The 24,555-nt window shown below is 43.9% G+C and overlaps 1 protein-coding gene and 1 pseudogene across 2 annotated transcripts in view; one reads left to right on the top strand and one right to left on the bottom strand.

Annotated features, from left to right (window-relative positions):
• Window positions 1-3,012: 3,012 nt before the first annotated feature.
• The window catches only part of KCNB2 (potassium voltage-gated channel subfamily B member 2), a 344,954-nt gene continuing 323,411 nt past the window's right edge, over window positions 3,013-24,555 (bottom strand). The window contains exon 3 of the mRNA XM_081111004.1: window positions 3,013-6,484. Coding sequence (XP_080967130.1) covers window positions 4,328-6,484 — 2,157 coding nt within the window. The 3' untranslated portion in view covers window positions 3,013-4,327. The remainder of the gene's footprint in view (window positions 6,485-24,555) is intronic.
• LOC308533221 (glyceraldehyde-3-phosphate dehydrogenase-like) lies at window positions 9,057-9,972 on the top strand (annotated as a pseudogene). Its single transcript has one exon. The product of its transcript is annotated as a glyceraldehyde-3-phosphate dehydrogenase-like (transcript).

Raw genomic sequence — 24,555 nt, 5'->3', positions numbered from 1 at the left:
AAGTGTACCTGTTTTTGTTTCAGAAAATCTAGTGCTTCCTTCAGCCCTCTGCCTCGTGCGCATGTCATGTTCCATCATGAGCTATGAGTTCTCTCCTCTAACAGGGATGTGTACCTTGTGAGCAGAATTCTAAAGTGGCAAACATATGTGCTAAAGATGCATTGATCCTCAGTCATCACCATCTGGTCTGATCCACTGTTGCTTTAAAGGAACTGCTTGACTAGAAATGCACCTCTAGTTTTATTTACATAATTTCAGCTATTAATAGAAAAAAAAGCCCTAATCAAACTGTGGTATGTTGGAATGTTGGACAGATGATGTGGTTCGGCCCAGTGACCTATGTGAACTTGAGCAAAATTCATAATAACCTCTCCGGTCCTTCACTGATCAATGAATAAATATTTCAGGAGGCTGTTATAAGGAGTAAGAGCAACAAGAAACTGTAAAGCACTAGTACTTTATACACATAAGGCTTTTTGTTTGCTATTCAAATTATCTCCAAGAGATAATAGCTGAGTTGTTGACTTTCCTCAGCCTGTGTCTCCATGTGAGATGGTTTTGACAAGAAATTAATGGGAATAGACACTTGGCCCATATTCTGCTTGTTACTAAACCTAGTCCCATCAGGATAATGCTTGATCTAAATGCTTGTGCCCCAGTGGAGAAATTTCTAGTGAAAATGTTTAGAGACTTATGAGATGAACTCCAGGGACTCACTCCATAGGTCACTTTTTTAGTTGTGATCCAACCGAAGACATTTATCTGTGCACCCATTTCTATCCTTTTATGGTTGATCTCAGTCTTTGATCTAAAATAATCTTGTGGCAATTTGCACTGGTTGTTAAAACAGCCCCAAGAACCAAAGGCGCCATTCCGAGTGCATTCAAATGGTCTTTACTCATGGACATTTGTCCTGGTCACTGATCCAGGGACGGAGGAGTACACTTTCCCAGCAGCAGGCCCCTTCAGCCTCTCAGGGAACCAATCCATGCTTCCCCCATTCAGGCAGTGCTTCTCACACTGGGGAGATGACACCTTTTCCAAGGGATACAAAAGAGGTATTTGAAGTTATGAGTACCAATTTTCCTAGTTGATAAATAGTGTAAAACATCATTCCTTTTATATCGAAACATAAGCTATGGGGCAAAATGCAGCATTTCCACGAATTTTTAATGTAAAACATAAGACTTTAAAAAAACTCTGTGCTCGGTACATTCCCGGACTGTTCAGGACATTCATGGGCATCGTCTGTGTCAGCTGCAGTTCATTGACAAGGTTGAGGAAGCGCTGCCCAAGTGCATCCTGGGAGCCCTCAGTTCCCGCATTGCCTCCCTGTAAAACACCAAAGTTGAAGTGTTTTTAGAGGAGCATTTTATTTTTTTCATAGCTGAGACCTTTGGCTTGGAAGTGCTTGGAATCGAAGGTTAAGCTTTCAATAGGATGTTCTTGAAAACTCTTGAAAACTTAAAAGAAATATTAAAGGGGAAAAGTTTTTAGAAGAAATGCTCCCAGAGGGGATTGGCTAGGATTCCTAATCCAGGCAAGATTTCTAACATGAAGCATTCTGGGGCAGGGTTCTCAGGAGAAGGCCTAATGGACAGATGAAAGGTGGACATCAGTGAATTGTCAGGGAGATAAGACAAGCCCACTTGTGCAGACAGATACATTTTAAAAAATTGAGATTCAACAATATGGCATTAGAAGATAACTGCTTCATGAGGTTTGATATAAAGACAATTATTTGCATAACTTATTTGCTATTCATCTAACAGCAGATATACCTGCTTGACTTGAAAAACTATAGGTAGGGAATTCAAACGCTCTAGATCAGCGGTTCTCAACCTGTGGGTTGCGACCCATTTGGCGGTCGAACGACCCTTTCACAGGGGTCGCCTAAGACCATCCTGCATATCAGATATTTACATAATGATTCATAACAGTAGCAACATTACAGTTCTGAAGTAGCAACGAAAATAATTTTATGGTTGGGTCACAACATGAGGAACTGTATTTAAAGGGCCAGAAGGTTAAGAACCACTGCTCTAGATTTACAAAAACTGACCAACGTTTAGTTTTAGACACTAAAATAAGTATGAGTAATGGAAATATCGGTGAATAAGGACCATAAACTCTTAAAGGTTATGCTTTGAAACAAATATGAAAACCATTAAGAAATTCTAAGCACAGTGAAAAAGAAATGTTTACAATTCTTTTTAGCAGTAGGGCTGCTTGGATTTCAACTAGGATGGACTTGTTTTATTATCTGAGATATAATGACCAGATTCTGTTAATAACGAAAAGTTATTCCTTAAGTTAGACTCTAAATGTTTGGGTTGTCTTTTTCCATGCTTTTTACATTTTAAAAATAGAAAACAATTGAGAATGTTTCCTTTCTTTAAACAAAAAGTTGTGCTTTAAATTTGGCCCAGAATTTTCCTATTTCCCTGTGTGCACACACACACACAGACTGACAAACGCATTATGCGGAGGCAAAGCTTGGACATTCCTGAGAGACCAATGAATCATCTTAATTTGAAGGTTTAAGGAATAATTTTGTCTAGGTTTTTACTGGGGCAAAACTGAGGCCGAGAGGAGGTTTTTGAGGCCCATCCAGAATCACACTTCCGGTAGCCGCACATCGGGGCCAGAGCCTTGGTTTCCTGTGAAGCAAACTGGATTCGAACGACCTGGGTTCCAGCATGGACTTTACCAGCAGGGCAACCAAAGCAAGCGCTTAATTCCTCTGGACTTCACTTCTCAGTAGAAAATCCCGGAAGTGATTTCCACCAGGGTAAGCTTGACCATCCCTTGGAGACATTGGAAACATGGGGGTGGGTGTTTCCACTTCCTGCAGTTACTGGAGGGTGCTGCTGGCACCTGCGGCCCTCCCAAAGTGGCAGTGTGCCCCCTCCCCCCACCCCTACTGGGAAATACTAGTGACCCATTACCAGCTCAGGATGCTTTTTCTGGTAACTTTTTCTTTTTAAAAAAATAGATTTCTTTATTGATTTCAGAGAGGAAGGGAGAGGGAGAGAGGGATAGAAACATCAATGATGAGAGAGAATCATTGATTGGCTGCCTCCTGCATGCCCCACACTGGGGATGAAGCCTGCAACCTGGGCATGTGCCCTTGGCTGGAATCGAACCCGGGACCCTTCAGTCTGCAGGCCGACGCTCTATCCACTGAGTAAACTGGCTAGGGCTCTGGTAACTCTTTTTTGAATCCAACTCTATGAGGGGGGGTGGCAGTCCCACTTCAATAGCTCTGTTGTTTGTTAACAGTCACCTTTTGGAATTCCCATTTGGCATATCTGCATTCTATCTTTAGATCTTGAGTACAAGTAGAAAATACAGGCATCTCAAGAGGGCCAACATACAATTAAAAAACAACAACCAACAACACACACAAAACTGATTTCCAAAAGTGGAGTGCCATTAAAAAAATGTTTAGCTATATGATATAACCTTTTCCTTATTTTCAGGTGTTTAAAAAAATGCATTTCTGTAATTTTGCTGTGGCATGACATATAATTGAGGGCAACATTTCAAGCTTAAAGTCAAAGTGTTTTGATATCTGGTCATTAAATCTTGCCTATGTTCATAATAGATAAAGAAAACCACAAATGCCATAATGAAGCAGGGGCAAAAAAAGGGAAAAAATGCACCCTAGGAATGATATCACAAGGAAATAAAAATACTGTATTCCTCTAAACAGATGTACTCAGAAGAGTTTTGTAACCCAAAGCGAGATATGGGAGATGGTTTAAGAAGAGGTTGCAATGTTGCGACAAGAAGTCTGCACCCTTCAGTAGCTGCGAAGGAAGGACCTGTGCCTCAGACACTTGTTCCCAGAGGTTCTGGACACTTTCGCATCCCGGGCCCCACTATTCACAAAGTTAGGCATTTTGCAAGCTCAGAGCACACCTTGCTCCTCGTCCTTATGAACACATGCAATGACATTTCATCCTTTCATGTGCAAATTCTAAAATTCATTGTTAACAGAAAAGCTGCAAGTTGAGAATCCGCCTACAATTTGAAATGAAAGGATCAAAAATGTCAGACATTGCAGAAAACACTGGTTCCTAGCAGAGCGCTCTTTATTTGGTCACTGATCCTCAGTCATTTTTGTTTGTTTGTTACAAAAAGCAGTCTTGACTCTTTAGTTAAACAGTACTTAAACTAAACTGCTCATGCCATGCAAAAATAACATTTTTTATGCACTTTTTGGGGGGGAGGAAGCGAGCGTCCCATGTGCTAGTTCACAGGCATTTTTAACCGGAATTTTAAGAAACAAGTGTTTTCTCTTTTTTATTGCTTTTTTAACTAATCACATGCTGGTTTCACGTGTGGGACAGTAACCTGTGTCTCCTGGGTTGGAATGTGTTTCTGGGGAGAACAAGTGGTTTTCCATTTTGCACCCTTCTTGACTATTGTCCTTTTTAACGTCGGCCACAGCGTGGTAAATGTCTTGCCTACAGTTGTGACTTGTGTCCTGGGGGGAGGAAGAGCCCGCACAGGCCTCTTCCCTTAAAGGGTCTCTCCCATCACTCGGCTTATCGGCAAAGCAGTTAGGGCTGGAGCCGGCCTGCGCGTCCTGCCGGGGCCCTTGCAGCTCTAGGAAGTCATCGTCTTCCCCAGTGTCCACCTCTGTGAAGCTCCTCCTCTCTCTTGATGGGAAAGGAAAGAGTTTCTGCTTGGGAACCCGGGGGCTCGGCCCTCGGGCGGGTCCCTGACAATGTGCGGAAACCTCAGTCCCCAGCAGGGGCCTGTCTCCCTGTGGGGGGGTTTCCTCTAAGAGGATGGTGCTGATGAGCTGCGGGGTGGTGATGGGGAAGTCAGCCACCGTGACCGGCAGAGGCCTGGCTGTGCTGGGCGGGGTCTGCGGGGCACTGCCTCTGTTCTCCTTGAAATTCACCTTGAACGACCTGGATTTCAGGGGGTGGCTGCCCCTCAGCGAGCTCCTAGGGCTCTCGGGGGCACTGTCAGATGGCCCGGGGCCATGGAGCCCGCTTTGGGAACCGCTGGCCTCGAGGTGCCCAGTTATATTGACCGGGACATATTCGAGGGAGGCATCCCGGGCCGCAGGGCCTTTCTCTCTGGCGAGTGTTAGGAAAGGGGGGGCCCTGGCTCTTTGGGGCTCCTCGGTGCCCGGGAAGTCGGGCGGGAACTTCATCTGCAGGTGAGAAGCAGAAGGCGGTGGCAGGGGCGACCTGTCGGTCTCGGTGAAGTCGGTGGCGCAGCTGGTGAAGCTGTCGATGCTGGAGGTGCTCTTCATGTCCATGATGACCTCGGTCTGCGCCACGGCCAGCTGCTCCTGCGGGCACACCACCTCCTCCATCTCGATCTCCTCTTCGTAGGCTGAGGGCCGCTCCGGCTGCTCCTGGCCGTCGGCGTTGGGGTGACAGTGAGGCTGGGTCTTGGTGATCTCATTGTACAGCATCTCCAGCTTCTGCGCACTCAGATGCTGTGGGCTGGAGGCAGACGTGTTGTTCAGCTGCTCGTGGGAGTCTTTTTGGCTCACCTCCTGGTACTTGTTCTCATAAGACTTGTTGGAGCTGGTTTCCGACAGAGCTTTCCTGGCCCACTTCCACCGGCTGGGAGACAGGTGATTGTCGTCGGTGGGGTCCTTCGTCTTGGCCGGCTCTCCTGTCTTCTCCACAGCCACGTCGATCAGCTCCATACTTCGAGCGAAGGCATCTTTTAAGTTCATAGAGACGATGCTTCCATTCCTTTTGGCCCGCTCAAGAGCCTCTCTCCTTTTCACTGCCTTCTCCTGGCGTTTCTGCTCCTTGTAAAACTCAGAAAAATTGTTCACAATGATTGGGATGGGGAGGGCGATTACCAGAACCCCGGCAATGCAGCAGAGGCCGCCCACGATCTTCCCCAGCAATGTTTTTGGGTAGATGTCACCATAGCCTACAGTGGTCATGGTGATGGTGGCCCACCAGAAGGATGCCGGGATACTGGTGAACTTGGTTGCGTCTTCATCCTTCTCCGCAAAAAACACCAGGCTGGAGAAGATCATGATCCCCATGGCCAGAAACAATATCAACAAGCCCAATTCGTTGTAACTCCGTCTGAGGGTGAAACCCAGAGACTGCAGGCCTGTGGAGTGTCTGGCGAGCTTCAGGATCCTGAGGATCCGCATGATGCGGAAGATCTGGACCACGCGCCGCACGTTCTGGAACTGCAGCACGCTCTTGTTGGACTCCGTGAGGAAGATGGTGACATAATAGGGCAAGATGGCCAGCAAGTCAATGACGTTGAGTGGGCCTTTAAAGAACTTCCACTTGTTTGGCGAGGAGAGGAAGCGTAAGAGGTACTCCATGGTAAACCAAGCAATGCACACCGCCTCCACGTGTGCCAGCTGGGGGTTGTCGCTGGCCTGTCCGAATTCATCCGTCTCCTGAAGCTCTGGGAGGGTGTTGAGAGACAGAGCAATGGTGGAGAGTACGATGAACAGGATGGACACAATGGCCAAGATCTGGAAAAGAGAAGAGAGCCCACGTGAGCGAATCCTCTTGGAGACATGGGTTCACTATTCTTTAAAGGATACAGATTGCTCATAGATATTCCAAGAAGGTATCTTTGCAACCTGAAATTCCCTAACTAATGCAGATACAGTCACTTTGTATGAGTTCATTGCACTTATATATACTAATGTAGTATATACATTTAAATTCTAGGGCCTAAGTGACTTGAAAAACATCCATTCTTCCCTTCATTGCCTATTGTTTTTAGGCACATTTGTGGGAATAACCACCCCTTAGAATAGTTTTGTGGGAGTAATCATCTCTCCTCTCTTAGTTATTGGTAATTTTTTTCTCTTAATTCCCCGGTTTATGTTTTCTTAAGTGAATTGCTATAAGCTAGCAGGGTTTCATGATTTCTAGAAGTTTTATTCTACAACTAAAACCACAAATGCAGACCTACACTTGCAGATAATATGGCACTGAGCACGTGCTTCTCTTACGATGAATCCTATTTATGTGGTTAGCACTGGTGACAGAATTTTGTCAGGCAAGCCTTCATCCTGGGATGTGTGGAGCTCTGGGCAGCCTCATGTGGGGAAGGAAGATGATGAGCCAATTTCATTCAGTCCAGGAAGGTTTCAGGAAGAGGAGCTTGAAGTCTGTTCCATGATGATCTGGGTGCAGGGCAGACATAGGCAGAGGAGCAGCAGCCCGAAGTCAGATTCGGAAGGAAGAGGGAGGGCTCAATAATGCGGAAGATGAGGGTCAACTGAGTGGATTTTAGAGTCAGACATCTTGGGCTTGGACATGGTCTTTATCACTTACTGTGTTATTTAACCTCTCTGGGCAAGTTATTTAACCTCTCTGTGTTTCAGTTTACAAAGCTGTCGAATGAAGCTAACAAGCACAGTCATTTCATGGTTGTTGTGAAGTTTACATGGCACACAGACATCGCTAAATAAATGAAAGCTCCTCCTATTATTAGAGGCTGAAATGAACAGGACTTCGGTTTTGAAGGATGAAGGCCAAGAACAGGCATGTGGGGGATCTGTAAAACCATGTAAGATATAGGCAGCCCAACTGGCTTTCCTAACCTGAACCCAGTGTTCCAAGTTGATAAGGCAAAGCATGGAGATCAAAGTTTGAGGGCAGTGGAAGGAGGCACTTAGTTGCTTAGTAAAGATTGTGTATCTAAAGCACTCAATTCTTGGAGGAGGAAGAAACCGGAAACCCCCCTTACCTAGTTAGGTCTGGCCTGGTTTCATCCACCTTTGTCAATGACCTTGGGAGGTGTCACTGGTCTCAGTTATTATTTGTACTTCTGACAGTGACTGCTTAGAGATTCAGCATCTAGTATACATTTCAAAAGACAATGATTGAACATCTTGAGGCCATACAGCTCAGTCAACATCAGACTGTGAAAAAACTAGTTTATCTCTAATTGACATCAGGACTTCCAAACTTATTTCCTCTTGTTCTTCTTTCTCCCCCTTCTCTTTATCCTTCCAGGTTCTCTACTTCTAGGTCATTCTTCTTAGCTTTCCCCTTTCTCCCTCTTATGCCTCCTTTGTACCTTTCATTGTTTTCCCTTCCAGCTCCTAACTTTCTTTTTGCTATAAGTAAAACTATGGTATAATATATTTCAGAGTGTGTTGCAGATGCTAATTAAAGATTTATGGTTCCTTAGTTTAAAGAACAGTATTTAATTATTAATTCTTTTATATTTTTTTCTCAAACAAAACTAAGTCCTTTTTACTTGAGTACACTTCAGATTTTCCTTTAAAAATGTGGATCAATGAATTACAATAAAGGTTCTCCTCACCTACTCTAGTAGAGTCTGGAGGCTCAAGTTAAAAATTCCCTCAAGAAGGTTTAGGCAAACCCATAGAGAATGGACTCAGGGGGTTTATTAAAGGCAAGTTGGGAATGCTCACCTCGAATGTCTACCCTCAGAGGCCAAGGGCAAAGTGACATTTACTATAGTTAGTCACTAAAATACTCCTTAGGAAGCATTGGTCAGATGCCATCCACTCTTAGGCTCTTACCATAAGGAACTAGTCCCTCTGTATTTTCTAGGAAGTCACACTGTTGCTAATATATCTTAATATTGGGATGGCTGCCAGCATTCTTGTACTGACCATCCATAGTCTATATTTTCCATATCTTATCTGTTCACCTGTCCATTTTAGATGTATTTTACTGATGTTTATCACTTCAAAGAGCAAGGAGAAAAGTAAAAATATAAATGAAAGCATTCTGTTATCTTCCAACCTTTTGGACAAAGAACAAAATGGAAGGTCCAAAGAGGACCTTCAGAATTCCTTGACTCCACAATCAGAGTGAGAAGGGAGGTCATTTTACTTTGGTAGATGATTTGGGGAAATACTAAAACATTGTATTACTAATGCAGTCTGTGGTCTAGTTGATGGCAATTTAACAAATATGTCTACCTTCAATACTTGAAAATTGAGCATGTGCACAGGCTGATTTGGAGTACATTCTTGAAGAAAATAATTACTAAAGAAAAAACACACAACAGGTTCTCTGCTCCCCCTGTTCGTCAGACAGCCTCTCCTCCTGCACAGTGCCAGCCACAACCCTGAGACAGGATGGTGAAGGTCAGAGTGAACGGATTTGGCCACATTGGGCGCCTGGTCACCGGGGCTGATTTTAACTCTGGCAAAGTGGATATTGTCGCCATCAATGACCCCTTCATTGACCTCAACTACATGGTCTACATGTTCCAGTATGAACCCCCTGGCAAGTTCAAAGTCACGGTTAAGGCTGAAAACAGGAAGCTTGTCATCAATGGAAAGTCCATCTCCATCTTCCAGGAGCGAGATCCCGCCAACATCAGATGGGGAGATGCTGGTGCTGAGTATGTTGTGGGGTCCACCGGTGTCTTCACTACCATGGAGAAGGCTGGGGCTCACTTGAAGGGCGGAGCCAAGAGGGTCATCATTTCTGCCCCTTCTGCGGATGCCCCCATGTTTGTGATGGGTATGAACCATGACAAGTATGACAACTCCCTCAAGATTGTCAGCAATGCCTCCTGCACCACCAACTGCTTGGCCCCCCTGGCCAAGGTTATCCATGACAACTTTGGCATCGTGGAGGGACTCATGACCACAGTCCATGCCATCACCACCACCCAGAAGACTGTGGATGGCCCCTCTGGGAAGTTGTGGTGTGATGGCTGAGGGGCTTCCCAGAACAACTTCCCTGCTTCTACTGGTGCTGCCAAGGCTGTGGGCAAGGTCATCCCTGAGCTGAATGGGACACTCACTAGCATGGCCTTCCGTGTCCCCACCCCCAATGTGTTGGTTGTGGTTTAACCCGCTAACTAGAGAAAGCTGCCAAATACGATGATACCAAGAAGGTAGTGAAGCAGGCATCAGAGGGCTCCCTCAAGGGCATCCTGGGCTACACTAAAGACCAGGTTGTCTCCTGTGACAACAGGGTGGTGGACCTCATGGTCCACATGGCCTCCAAGGAATAAGAGCCCCCTGGACTACCAGCCCCAGAAAGAGGAAGAGAGGCCCTTAGCTTCTGGGGAGTCCTTGCCCCAAATCGACCCCCCAACACACTGAGAATCTCCTGACCATGGTTTCCATCTGAAAAAAGGGAGGGGCTTAGGGAGCCCAACCTTGTCATGCACCATCAGTGAAGTTCCCTGTACCCAGCCAAACAAACAAACAAACAAACAAACATTCAAACCCTTAGGCCCTTAGGGCCCCTATACTCATGTTAAAGAAATCATAAGGTATTGACGTGCATTACTCATGTTCAAATTCAATCTGCCAACTGTAAAGAAATGGCTTATTTTTAAATATCGTGTGAAACTTGGAGTTCTTCCAGAAAGACAACCCCCTAGGCAGATTTTTCAATATACACCAAGGATGATGTGTGATGCAATAAGCCAAATGTAAGTTTATTGTCTTATTGCAGAGTTTCTTTTAACACGATAAATATAACAAATGCGGATTTTTGCTCGAAGCTACGGGATACACTTCCCAACATGGAGATTTACTTTAGTACAGCAAACCCTTAATGGCATTTAGCTATTGCTTCATTTATCATTACTATGCAGGAGTAGGGCTTTCAATTCTGTCACCTCCAACAACTGGCATCCAGGGCTCCAGCAAACAGACCCGTGTTTGCACAGGGCAAAGGAGGTGCCAATTACAAACGGTTACCTGTGGGATAGTACTGGTCAACCCCCTGGGCGATCTGGATTAGGTCAACTCTAAGGTTCCTTTCACCTCCAACCCTCGGTGATTCTCTTTCTAAATGAAAACATTTTGCTAATTCCAGTCATGTCTGCAAACCAAACCCAGGACATGTCACACCTGGTCCTTTCACTTAGGTTGAATTGCTAACATCCAGTTTTGTTGCTTAGGAAACTCAGATGGGAAGGCTTTGAAAAATATCACACTGTGCATGTTCCAAGCACTGAGTTAGTGGGAACAGACGTTATTTCTGGATGAAACTTCATCCCTTTTGAATCGCCTGGATAATGGTTTTAGTTCTTCGCTTAGATACAGACATTCCTGGATCACACGGAGTTAAGAACAGGGCCCCTAGCACGTGCATTAAGAGGTACCAAAAGCTGGTTGCATTGATTTCTCTGTGTGATAGGAAGTCAAGCAGTTGGAGACTTGCCTCAATTTGCCAACTTGTTGATTCTATGTCCTTGAAAGATAATGGGAGTTTGTTGGTGGCAAGAATGCAGGACAAGGAAGTAAAACCCATGGCTCTACACCCGCTGGCTGCTGGGACCAGCCAGTTCCTACTTTGGCCTCAGTTACCACATCCTCAAAATGAGGTGCCTTCCACTTGCCTCCCTGTCTTCGAGGTTGTTAGGGATCCAACCAGATCCGGCACACGAGGCCTCCTATTATATGGAAGTTGGGGTGAGTGTATGAATGGCTGGGGATGTGCGTGGAATAGCCTTTGGCCAGAACAGGGAGGAAATAAAAAACACAAAGTATTTCTCCCCCATTGAAATACAATTGCAGACCTCTTTAATGCTCATATGTTCAACACTTTCCAACACATCCTCTCACCCAAGCAGTGGTTTCCATGCCAAATCCATTTGACTATAGTTTATTTGCCTTAGTTCAGAACCATCTAGCTTGCCAACAGTATTTAAGAGTTGGACTGAAGTCGTGTGTGTGTGTGTGTGTGTGTGTGTGTGTGTGTGTGTTATGAGTGAAGGGGGTCAGAGGGTACAAGCCTCCAGTTATAAAATAAAGAAGTCCTTGGATGTGATGTACAGCATGGTGACTAGACTTAACAACACTGTGTTATATATTTGAAAATTGCTGAGAGAGTAGACCTTAAAAGTTCTCATCACAAGAAAAAGTTGTAACTATGTGAGGTGATGGATGCTAACTAACCTTATTGTGGCGATTATTTCACAATACATATGTATATGAAATCATTTGTTGGACACCTAAAACTAATACAATGTTATACATCAGTTATATCTCAATTAAAAAGGATTTGGACTGATGTTGTATTGGGTGAACTTGATCTGCCTTGTGCCTTAAAATATGTAGAAAATGTTCTAGCTTGGGCCTCCTATGTGATAATCTGCTTTATAGTCACTGACATTCAGCACTCCACAGAAACACACGGAAACTTCTGTGCCTTGCACTGAAGTTAGCACAGGTACTTTCTCTCATCCCTCTTCACTAACCTTCCCTCCCTCCCTCCATCTCTCCTCCCTTCCCTCCCTCCCTTCCCTCTCCCTCCCTTCACAAATACATGCTGAGAGATGAAAATGAGTGAGTTATAAGCTCTTCACTATACAGCAATTCCTAGTTTATCTTCTTGGGATATAATATAATTTTAAAAAACTTGATCAGCAATAGAAAACAACATGGGGAGCCGAAACCAGTTTGGCTCAGTGGCTAGAGGGTCGGCTTGCGGACTGATGGGTCCCAGGTTCGATTCCGGTCAAGGGCATGTACCTGGGTTGTGGGCACATCCCCAGTAGGGGGTGTGCAGGAGGCAGCTGATCGATGTTTCTCTCTCATCGATGTTTCTAACTCTCTATCCCTCTCCCTTCCTCTCTGTAAAAAATCAATAAAATATATTAAAAAAAAAAAAAGGAAACAACATGGGAAACACAACGACAGGAATTCCCAGGAGAAAAGAACTTGTTTAAGTTGGCAGGAAGGAAAAGGCCGGTGGTAAGCAGCATTAGAAACATGGCGAACTGTCTACTTTCAGGAAAAGGACAAGGCACAGTGGCATTCTGAGCCTACACACCAAAGGCGAAGTACTGGGTGAAGGAAGAAGTGGGGAGTTGGTAAGGATCTCATGCGTTTCGCCCACCCATCTTCTATTTCCAGCTACTTCCCGGAAGACTTCTGGATGCAGAAAAGCAGAAAGTACATGCTGTGATTTGCACCAGAGGAAGAACAGTCTCTGAAGTTCTAGCATCCGGGCTCTGTGAACACATGGGCCCTCCTCTAAGGCAGGTGGCCCTGGGTTTGCCAATGGTCCTTTCTGCCCTCAGATGTTCCCTCGGCCCTCCCAGGACAGAAGAGATTCCTGCTCAAGAAGTCTCCGCTGATTTGCATAACAGCACACATGCGAAGAAGGAGTCACTAAAAAGTTCCGTTGACTTTTACTGATTCTGGCCCTATGGGTACCAGGAACCCAGAAGTTCAATTCTCTCTTCCACATCTGTGGGCTGTTGAATGAGGACTTTGCAAAGACTTAGTCATCCACACGCATGTTGATGTCAGTCCTAAGCTTGCATAATGCCTTTCATTTTGGTTGGGAGCCAGGGGGAGGAGGCAGGGAGGTGAGAGAAGCAACCAGGTGTACATATTTACCAAATTCTTCTTTTGGTTTTTTCTTTCTCACATACAAAAACAATTTTTTTGAGAGGAGACGTTCTGGTTCTCTTCTGACTAAAGATAGTGTTTTGATATTTTCTCAGTATCTCCTGAAATAAACTTTGTTCCTCTCCCCGTGATGTATTTCTGTGTTTGAAAGGATTCGATTTTAGGAAGCAAACCATTTGGCAGAAGGCTGGTGAAGGGAACTTTAATATTATTCGTAGCAACTCTGCCAAGAAAGGAACAACAGAGAGATGGAGAGACCTCTCATCTTACACCCACTCCAATGATCAGGCAACCTCTTTCTAGGTAATTTGTTCTTGCAGAGTCTCCAGCAGCCAGAGAGCAAAGAAATAGAGGCTGGGTCAGCTTGGAGGAACACGAGCTCCCTGTCTGCCCGCTCCTGAGGGGCAGGGACTGTGGCTCTCCTCTCTGGAGTCTGCTTGGCCCCTCTTCCCAAGAAAGCACAACTAAGAGCTTAGACGCCCCTCTTTAGTGCGTGAATGAGAGATCTGGGGGGGGAAGGACATGAGGGGAGTGCATCCTTTGAACAGAATTTCATTTAACTTGATACCAAGACTGTAAAAAATTCATAGAGCACTCAAGTCAGACGGTGTCTTTGAAATACTCCATTTCTCACTTTATAAAGAAATAAAGATTCAGAAAGTCTACTAAGTGCCTGGTGAGGGGAGGTGGCTATAATATGGGACTTAGCTTTTCTGGGAGTCAGCAGTCCTATCTAGATAATGTGGAAATAAATACTAGCTAGGCAGCATTGTATTGAGGACTGTGTCAGCTTGTCCAGGCTGTGGTGCCCAGTTGCTTGATCAAACACCAGTCCAGAAGTTGTGAAAGTACTTTTTAGATGTGATTAACATTTAAATCAGTAGATTTTGAGTAAAGCAGATTTTCCTCCATAAAATGAGTGAGCTTCACAGAATAGCTCAAGGTCTTACGAGTGAAGACGGGTTTTCCAAAGAAGAAGCATTTCTGCCTCAAGACTGCAACACAGAAACCCTCCCTGAGTTTGCAGTCTGCCTGGCCTCTCTGTGGACTTCGGACTAAAGATTACAACAACGCTTACCTGAACTTCCAACCTGCTGTGTTGCCCTGTGGATTTCAGACCTGTCAGTCCTTAAGGAATTGCATAGCCAATTCCTTAATGTCTGTCTCTCTCTCTCTCTGTACACACACACACACACACACACACACAGTCATTCTATTTATCTATTTTATGTAAGTATACATGTGTATATATGTATACATATTTTATTGATTCTGTTTCTCTAGATATCTCCAATACAAGAATAAGAGAAAATATATGATAGCACTTTGCAAGCTGTAAAGTGCTAACATTGTTAATTAACTTATTTGAGAACTTCCCAATCATACATCTATTCCTGTTGGGCCATAAGAAGAATGCAGTTCCTTATTCTGTGTGTGACCCCCATGCCTAGCGGGGTTGGTCTCAACATCCTACAAAGAGCACATTCACGTGCACGGCATCATTAGGAGCCATGAGGGCAGATGGTGCAAACGAACTGAGAATTCCCGAAGTTGGACTTTTCTGAACATCTGCCAACCTTCTAAGATGCTGCCTCTTCCACTGAGCTGAGCTGAAGTGAACCCAGGACGGCGAGCAAAAGGAAAATATAGATGAACACATGTTACTTTCCAAAACCACAGATATAAGTGGTTATGTTAATTATATGCTATTTGGATCCATCCCCAGTGAAGTTTGCTTGATTCTCACTTTGAGACCCTTGTAAAGACTGTTTTACATCCATGTGTTTTTCAGCGAGTTTTCATCCTTCTATTCCTTGTCACTCACGCTTGGTGGTTGAATTGGCTTGAATTTCCCCCTCGGCATTCCCCTTCATCCCACCAGTCACTATCCCCAACCCCACTGTCCTCATGGGCCCACGTTCTGCCACGTCCCCTGCAGCCCTCCCTGGGGCTCCGGATCCCGTGGTGGCCCGCCTCCTCCGGATGCTCGAAGCCTTTATTCCCTGGGCTGACCAAACGGATGGAAGGTGTCACTGACACTTCTTGCAGGTGCTCAATTCACATGGTCTCCCTTTGCACCCTTGCCTGTACGCTGCTGCTCACCTGCAGGATTGCCAGACTTAGATGCCCAGTTATATTTGAATCAGTTTCTTTTATGGGACAAACCTATACTAAGAAAGTATTTGCTGTGCATATGAAATCCACTAGGCAGTCTGCATTTGACCTGGCAGCCTTGTCTCCGTGGCCCAGAGCCTCCTCCTCCCAGAGAGCTGCAGTTTGAACCTGGAGATTCGGAGTTGCTGGGATGGGGTCATGTTAACAGTGGCGCTGGCGCGCTCCAGAAGGAGGGACAAACTGGCATTGCAGGGCGTCTCAGCTTCGCCAACAGCACCTCCCAAGCCGTTGTCTCTCCCCTCCCTCCTTTCAGCTTCCGTTGGCCAGAGTTTTGATCAGGTTCCGTTCCTCCCATAAAACCTTACAACCTTCTTAAATAATAATTTGATAATTTCATAGGAGATAGTTTCACCTCTCAAACAGAATTCTATAATTATGGGAGACAATGACTATATTCTCACACAGAGCAGGCACCGCACGAATCTGTCTCAAATAAATGAACAACCAAAAAAGAAGGGAGAAGTGCAAGGAACTGGAGAAAATGAGAATGATGTTCAATGTAAATTGGACATTGAGCCGAAACCGGTTTGGCTCAGTGGATAGAGCGTCGGCCTGCGGACTGAGGGGTCCCGGGTTCGATTCCGGTCAGGGGCATGTACCTGGGCTGCGGGCACTTCCCCAGTGGGGGATGTGCAGGAGGCAGCTGATCAATGTTTCTCTCTCATTGATGTTTCTGGCTCTCTGTCTCTCTCTCTTCCTCTCTGTAAAAAATCAATAAAATATATTAAAAAAAATAAATTGGACATTGAAGAATCCAAATATTTTTTAATCTCCCAAAAAGAAGAGGACAGGTTTTGTAGTCATTTTCTGCTGCCCAAAGTCAGCCTGAAAGTTTTAACCACCAACAGATTTTTAAACAATAGAAATTCATATTACAAATTGCCCATTTTTTGATAACAGACCGGTGACAAAATTTTTTCAAGTCCAGTGACATCATCTTTTCCAAGGTTTAAGGTCTGTAATTTTTTCCTTAATTCTTTCTTTTTTTACATTACACTAGCAGATTGCTTTTTCCCCTCTTTTTACCTTATTCTTTGAGAAGCCTGCTTTTGACTGCGTAATAGCTTGGGCTTCACCTTCACAGAAGGATCCACTTTCTTAAAGAAAAGTGCTGTATTCATTCTAGATCACTTTTTTTTTTTTCCTGAGTGTGATCGAACCTGCAGTGAATCTAACCAGTGAAGGAAATGATCGTTCCATGTGTAGATCTGGGTAGTATCAGGTTTGTGTGATAAAATGTGAAGCCCCTGAAGAGAATGAATAATGCAGACTATCCATTAAAAATTACTTGCATGCATGTGCACACAAACATACGCAAGAATACATTCAAATTCACACACATCATTGTTCCATGTAGTTAAAAGGAAAGCATCACAGAAAAAAATAGAAAACTCCATTAAAGTATAAACTTAAGAATGTTGCATATTCCGTTTAATGCTTATTTATAAGCATAATTTGCTAAAACACCTTGTCCATATAAATTCACACCTTAGATCTGTGCAGACCTAAGTCAAAATACGCTTCCCTCCCTTTTCTTCTTCGTATAAATTTTCTAGTTCTTAAAAAAGATAATTTATATCAAGCAATAAATTCCTTTTTTTTTCTTGAAAAAAGAAAGGTAATTCAGCCTGGCTAGTGTGGCTCAGTGGGTGAGTGTCGATCTATGAACCAGGGGGTCACAGTTCGATTCTAGGTCAGGGTACATGCCCGGGTGTGGGTTCCATTTCCAGTGGGGGGTGTGCAGGAGGCAGCAGATCAGTGATTCTCTCTCATCATTGATGTTTCTATCTCTCTCTCCCTCTTCCTTTCTCTCTGAAATCAATAAAAATATATTTTAAAGAAGATAACTTATGAAAACCTGAGGGAGAAAACACAGATTTTGAACACTTCACATGTTTTGAACACTAGAGTATTTACAGCTCTACCCAGAGGCTATAACAGTCTTCCTTTTCCTCTTGGAAAAATGTTTCCTTTGCTCTAAGGAGAATTCTAAGCAGAAATCTTTTTGAGAGGGAGGCCTGAAAGAATGGATAGCAGTCGTGTAGTATGATATGATTGGATGCAGGTGGAGGCACAAAGAGGAGCGGGATGGGGCACTTCTGGGAAAGTGAGCAATGGACAAATTCTAAAGGATGCTCAATGCATTGATGAAGAAGAGTTTGGTGGGCTTTGTTCTGAAGACCAGTGTTCCTCAGAGCGTGGCCCCCAGACTAGCAGCATTGGTATTACGTGGCAACTTGTTAGAAATGCAAATTCCCAGGCCCCACTCTGATCTACTGAGTCAGCAACTCCGAGGAGGGGCCCGGCAATCTGTACTGTAACAAGTCCTCCAGGGAATTCTGATGCTTACTAAAGCTCGAGGAGTAAAAGTTGTAAGGAACCTGGCTGCTGTGGCTCACTGGTTGATTGTCAACCCATTAACTGAGAGGTCACTGGTTGAATTTCTGGTCAGGGAACATGCCCAGGTTGCGGGCTCGATCCCCAGTAGGGGGCATGCCTCCTATTGAAGTTTCTATTGCTCTATCCCTCTTTCTTCCTTTCTCTCATAAAATATCAATAAAAAGCAAAAAAAGAGAAAGCTGTAAGGAGTAAAAGGCACCGGTGGATTTTAAGCAAGGGAATGGCCTGCTCAGATTTGCATTCTGGAAAGATCACCAATTGCAATGGTGGGACCAATTGGGGTAGGGGTGCAATGGAAGACGAGAGCCGTTTCTACTGCAGTGGCAGTAAAAAGGGGAGCGAGGGAATATTTAGGTTATAAAATATTTGTAAGGTGGAATTTCAACCTTACTTGCTGTGGAGATGGCGTGTCCAGAAGTCTCTGATGTTTGTGGCCAAGTTTACCAGGAAGGCTGAGTAGCTCTCTCAAAGCTCCATTACTACCCATTTAGATAGAAAACTCAAAGTAAGTCTTGCATCATCATTTATCTCTGAAAGTAATATTTCCTCATTATAGACATTCTAATAAAAACATCAGGTTTTGAAATAGAAATGGAGATATTTCTCTCTTGGAGCTAAACAACAGTTTATTAGACATGAAAACATTATGAGACACACACTCTATTATTTGCTAGAACTATCCTCTTTTATAAAATTGTACCTGAAGTGTACATTCTGAAATCACACAGGCCATTTAGATGAGCTGTTGCCTGAAAGCATGCTCATTTGTTGAATTATTTTTCCAACCCACTCCAACTTCCAATTTCTGCAAGGAAGTCTTCTAAATTTCCCAAGTTAAAGTGCCATTAAAAACCGGCTTTGCTCCTCGGACACTTAGGCGGTCTCATCAGCGCATCAATCACCATTAACAGAGAATTGCAAGAATTCATTCCCACCATTATCCCCATACCTAGTCTCAGCAGCTTCAAAGAAAATAAAAAACAAGAGCCCTAATGCAATCGTTATTTCCCTTCTAATGAATCTCTGCAGTAAACCTCTTCTGAAAAGTATTTGTGGGGTTCACGTCATTAAGACCACATTATAGAAATGCCAGAAAACAGAAGACACGCCGAAATGCGGCCGCTCTGTTGAGGGAACCGTTGATGGAAACCAAACCCAGCGGCGATGGAAGAAAATGGTGATTCACTCTATAAATGCTCTCAGGGGTGGGCTGAGCGCTGTCCCAGGGCCAGCGAGCAGCCCAGCCACAGCTCACGGATGGCTTCTGTCGCACGGATGACAGGCATTCTTCATGGCACAGAGCCAAGCATCACAAACAAGGGCCTTTAATGGAGTCCAGTTTGGCTCATTTTGACAGCAAGCTTCTGTGCTTATGAGGGACTGAGGAGGTGTTTACTAGACCGGGGGGTGCTGCTTGTCACGGCTGTCCGAGGTGACGTTCTCTACAGTCAGGCAGACACACTCCGTTCTCTGTCTGGAGTTCCTCCTGCCTGTCATGAAGGCGCCTTAGTTAAGGCCTTGTCAATCCGAGTGTGGGCCTCCATCCAGCAGCACCTGGGAGATTATTGGAAATGCGGCATCTCAGGTGTGTTGTCCCCCCCACCCCACCCCCAGCCCCACTGAATCAGTCTGGTTTCGAAAGATCTGGGAGGGATTCACATGCACGGATAAGCTCCGCCCTCAGACACAAATGCACACCATTCAAAAAAATCAGCTTTGGACGCTGTCCCACAGATTTAAAAAACATTTTATTTTTATTGATTTCAGAGAGGAAGGGAGAAGGAGAGGGAAAGATAGAAACATCAATGATGAGAATCATTGTTTGGCTGCCTCCTGCATGCCTCCCACTGGGGATCTAGCCAGCAACCCTGGCATGTGCCCTTGACCGGAATCAAACCCAGGACCCTTCAGTCCGCAGGCTGACGCTCTATCCACTGAGCCCAACCAGCTGGGGCTCTTCCACAGATTTTTTAACCAGTGGATCTCAGCTCTGGAAATGGTGGTGGTGGTGGTGGTGGTGGGGGGGGGGGGGACGGGGCGAGTTTGTTGTTACGCCTCGTGGGGCTTTTCAACACTGTTCAGAGGTCTGGGTGGGTGGGTGTAGTTAGCTACAAAGGACCTCACAGGTGATGCTGAAGGGGTCTCTGATCCCACACAGACCTCCTCTCCCAGCCTGGGGTTGACAGCCATTGCTTTAAACATGTGCCCGTCAAAGGATTCAACTTGGCGGGACAAAGATTGCTGGATTAGGAGTCAGGAGACTTGACCTTCTTCCTGATTACTAGATCAACTGCCTGACCTGAGCCAAGTCATGGAGCTCCAGTTTCTTCATGTATGATGGGCTAATCATGACGATTTTGTTTACATGACTAGGATGTAGTGATGATGTTATTAATGCACGGGAAAATGTTGTGGAAGTTATACAATTCTATACAAATGCCAATATTTTCATATGAGTTATAGAGTTTGGGGGCAGAATTATTAACTGGTATATAATTTTAGAGGTTGAAGAACTTTATTCTTTTTTAAAAATATGTTTTTATTGATTATAGAAAGAGAGGAAGGGAGAGGGATAGAGAGATGGAAACATCAATGATGAGAGAGAATCATTGATCGGCTGCCTCCTGCATGCCTGCTACTGGGGATCGGGCCACAATCCAGGCATGTGCCCTGACCAGGAATCAAACCATGACCTTTTGGTTCTTAGGTCGACTCTCAACCACTGTGCCAAACCGACCGGGCAGGTTCTATTATTCAATACAGGGTCCAGTCTTTCATGATGGGTGGAGCTAACAACACTCAGAGCCAAAGCATCCATGCTCTTCCAAAGTGAATCTAATGTGATTTGAAAAGGAGAGGGAAGTTCTATAGGCCCAGTCAGCATGAAAAACAGTTTAAGTTGAGAGAAATAGCTATATTTACTGTTGGAAGCAAGTAGCTATGATTTGTTAGGTAGGTAATTAATACCTGCATTCTAAATAGCAGCCCAGAACCTGTTAGAATATGTGGATCCATGAGCTGTAAACAATCACTTATACTAGCAGGGTGTAGGAGAAAGATAAATAAGGAAATACTATAAAATATCAGATTAAAATGGTCAAGTTAGCAACAAGAACATTTTCTGATGTTGGCAAATTAAAAAACACACACCCAAATTTTAAAAGTGCTGGGGAATTCTTATGCTGTTGTCTAGATAAATCAAGTATTACATACAAAGTACCAGTGAGTGTACTGTGCATACCAGTCTCTCTGTTACTCCAGCCCCTGGTAGCAGGTCCTACCTAAACTTGGTGACAGCTACCAATGAAGAGCTCCTTAGAAACAACATTTTTCTTTTTTTAATTTAATTTTTCAATTACAGTTGGCATTTAATATTATTCTGCATTAGTTTCAGGTGTACAGCTTAGTGGTTAGACAATATGTACTTTATTAAAATGTTCCCCCCAATATTTCCAGTATCCACCCAACACCATGTCGCTATTACATTATTGATGATATTCCCTATGCTGTATTTTACATCCTCATGACTATTTAGTAATTACCAATGAGTACTTCTCAATCCCTTCATGTTTTCCCCCAGCCCCTCACCCCACTCCCCTCTGACAAACAATCATCAGCCTGTACTCATGTGGGCTTTTCAATTATATGATTTGTCTCAAAATAGAAGACTCAATTGTTTGATTAGGTAAATGTTGATTTATCACATAAGAGTCATATATGATGCCCTGACTGGTTTGGCTCAGTGGATAGAGCGTCGGCCTGCGGACTCAAGGGTCCTGGGTTCGATTCTAGTCAAGGGCATGCACCCTGGTTGCAGGCACGTCCCCAGTGGGGGGTATGCAGGAGGCAGCTAATCGATGTTTCTCTCTCATCGATGTTTCTAACTCTCTATCCCTATCCCTTCCTCTCTGTAAAAAATCAATAAAATATATTTTAAAAAAAGAGTCATATATGACAAGTAGTTAATATTAAAATAGTCAATTCCATAATTTAAAACCACAACCTTAGTTTGTAGGTCATGTTTTGGATTCAAAGCCCAGTTCTGTCACTCACCCAGCTATGAGGCATCCATTTTTCAGGTAGTAGAGCTGATAAGATCAAGCTTAGAGCTTAAATATATATAGCACCTAATAGGTGCTTATTTAATGATGGCTAATCCTATTGCATATATTCAACAAGTAGTTTTCACAGTTTCTACAATGGTTCCTGGTCAGCAAGGCAAAATTCAACCAGCAGCATAGTCAGTCTACATATCTAAATACAATGATGATATTATGGCACATGTTCAGATAACTTTGATATACAGCCTGAATATTATGTTTGAATTCTTATATTTTAGGTAGAAGTCTATCAGTGGTTGAATTACATGTGGTCACCCTGTCACAGACTTTGGCTGTGGCTCATTTCCTGTCCTCGGTAAAATATTCACCTGCTATGAGAACGGTGGGAGGTGAGGTATGAAAGCTGCTACACACCCTTTCCTTTCAATGGCAGGAAGGAACGTCTGCTCCCATGTCTATGTTCTAGATGCTATACACTATTTTGAATCATCTTCTAAAAAAAAAAAATCTCTCACCCAGCCGGCGTGTCTCAGTGGTTGAGTGTCCATCTATGAACCAGGAGTTCACGGTTTGACTTCCAGTAAGGGCACATGCCCAGGACTGTGAGCTCCATCCCTGGTTGGGTGTGTGCAGGAGGCAGCCGATCAATGATTCCCCCTCATCATTGATGTTTTTATCTCTCTCCCTCTCCCTTCCTCTCTGAAATCAATAAAAAATATATTTAAAAAATAAAAATAAAAATCTCTCTTGATCTCTATAATAGAATCACTTCCTTCTTTGGTTTTCTGGAGCCCTGGGTTCTGTGGAAATGGCCTAGGTGGCTATTGCTGAAAGAAGACAGTGGACAGGGCGGAGCTGTCCTTCCATGCAGTGCTGAAGAGGCATTCATATGTGAAGAGACGAACGTTTTTCATAGGAGCACCTTGCTTCTACGGTGGAACGGATGTACACATACAAACACAGGCATTTATACACATAAGCATCTGCATCCCTCCTCTGGAGGTGATAATGCTGATAAGTATTGCTAACTGTGTTTGAGAATCTGGTGGAAAAGACCTACATGTGACTAAAGCTCTCTCTGCGCTAATAAATGGCTATTTTATTGGTGGCCACAGCTGTTGTTTGCAGAGTTAGTTAGTGAGCACAGTTTTGTCTTTTAGACTTCTAGGCCTTCTAAGTGCCAGGCCAGTTTTGTATATGCCAAGATGCTAAAATTTGACCTCCCCAAATAGGCAGAAGGCATGAGTAAACACATTACATTCAGATAGCATATAAAACAGAAATCCAATGAGCCACCGGCCAGCTGTACCACATTAAATGGCTTCTAGGAGGCTGAAGGTTTGGGCACCAGGAGAGACAGAAGCATCAGTTTCCTCATAGTATCAGAGTACGCTGTTATGGTTTTGGATCATTTACCATAAACATCATCAAATATACAAAATTCATTTTGCCACATTAATTGCACACTGGTTTAGAATTCCTCAAAAAGCATTTTCTAGGGCTTTGTCTAGGTCTAAGCACTCAACCCAAAGAAGTCCAATTGAATATGTATATTATTCTCATCAAATTTTTATGTATGCAAATACAAACCCAACAGATGCCATCTGTGGCCCTTAGAGTTTCTCAATCTGATTTCCTAAGACATTAAGCTGATGAGAACAAATTCTAAGCCTTCTACATAAATAAAAGAGTTAACATAATAATAATAATTATAAAAAACCCACCATGTCATTCCACAGCCCCATCCTCTCATTTGGTAAACAGAAGGTGTTTGATTCTGAAAGTGTGACCAGACGGGAGAATAAAGCACCAACAGATGATGGCTTAGCTCTGTTGCAAAAGACACAACTTTGATGCTGCTTGATCCTTTTGTTTCAAAGTTCATATCCTAATGATATGGTTGGGGGATTGTCAAGTACCATGTATTTGGCAGAGAAACAAAGGGCACAAAAATTCACAACAGAGATAGGCTGAAAATAACTAATTTGCTCTCTGCAAAACCATGATGAGGGAGAACACAATTGCCCAATTGCATATTGGCATCCCAGGCCAGCCTGGGATACAGGTCCGGGCAGGTTTTATTTACCCTGCGTACTTGTCAGCTACTTCTTCTGCTCTCTGCACCTTCTATGCTCCTTGCCTATCAAGGTCAAGTTCAGCCTCTTTGGGGCTGCTCAAGGTTCCCCAGCATAACACATCTGCTGCTGCCCCGCCCTTCCTGGTCCCTCTCATTCTCCATTGAAATATCTATCCATTAGCCTCCTGGTCTACCCACCTGATTCTACCGTGAGGGTCATATCTTGACTCACGTGAATGTATCCTTATCAAGAGACTTTCAGGCAATGGAAATATCTTTGATTTCTAGACCGTTTTAAATTATACCACAACACATTCACCTTTTATGCTCAATTAATTGTGCTGATATTACTGGAAAAATATGTTTTGGTACAAGAAACCATCATTCTGTCAAAAGTTTATCACTTAACTATATGGCACAAAATATATTTTTCTCCTCATGTCAACACCATTGGCAGAATACAAATTCTACTTGAACTGAAACCTGAATACTTGGCCTTCTTCATGTGG

Source organism: Myotis nattereri (assembly GCF_964212035.1).
Source record: "Myotis nattereri genome assembly, chromosome: 17".
NCBI classification, from domain to species: domain Eukaryota; kingdom Metazoa; phylum Chordata; class Mammalia; order Chiroptera; family Vespertilionidae; genus Myotis; species Myotis nattereri.
This window is presented reverse-complemented; position numbering and strand designations above follow the sequence as displayed.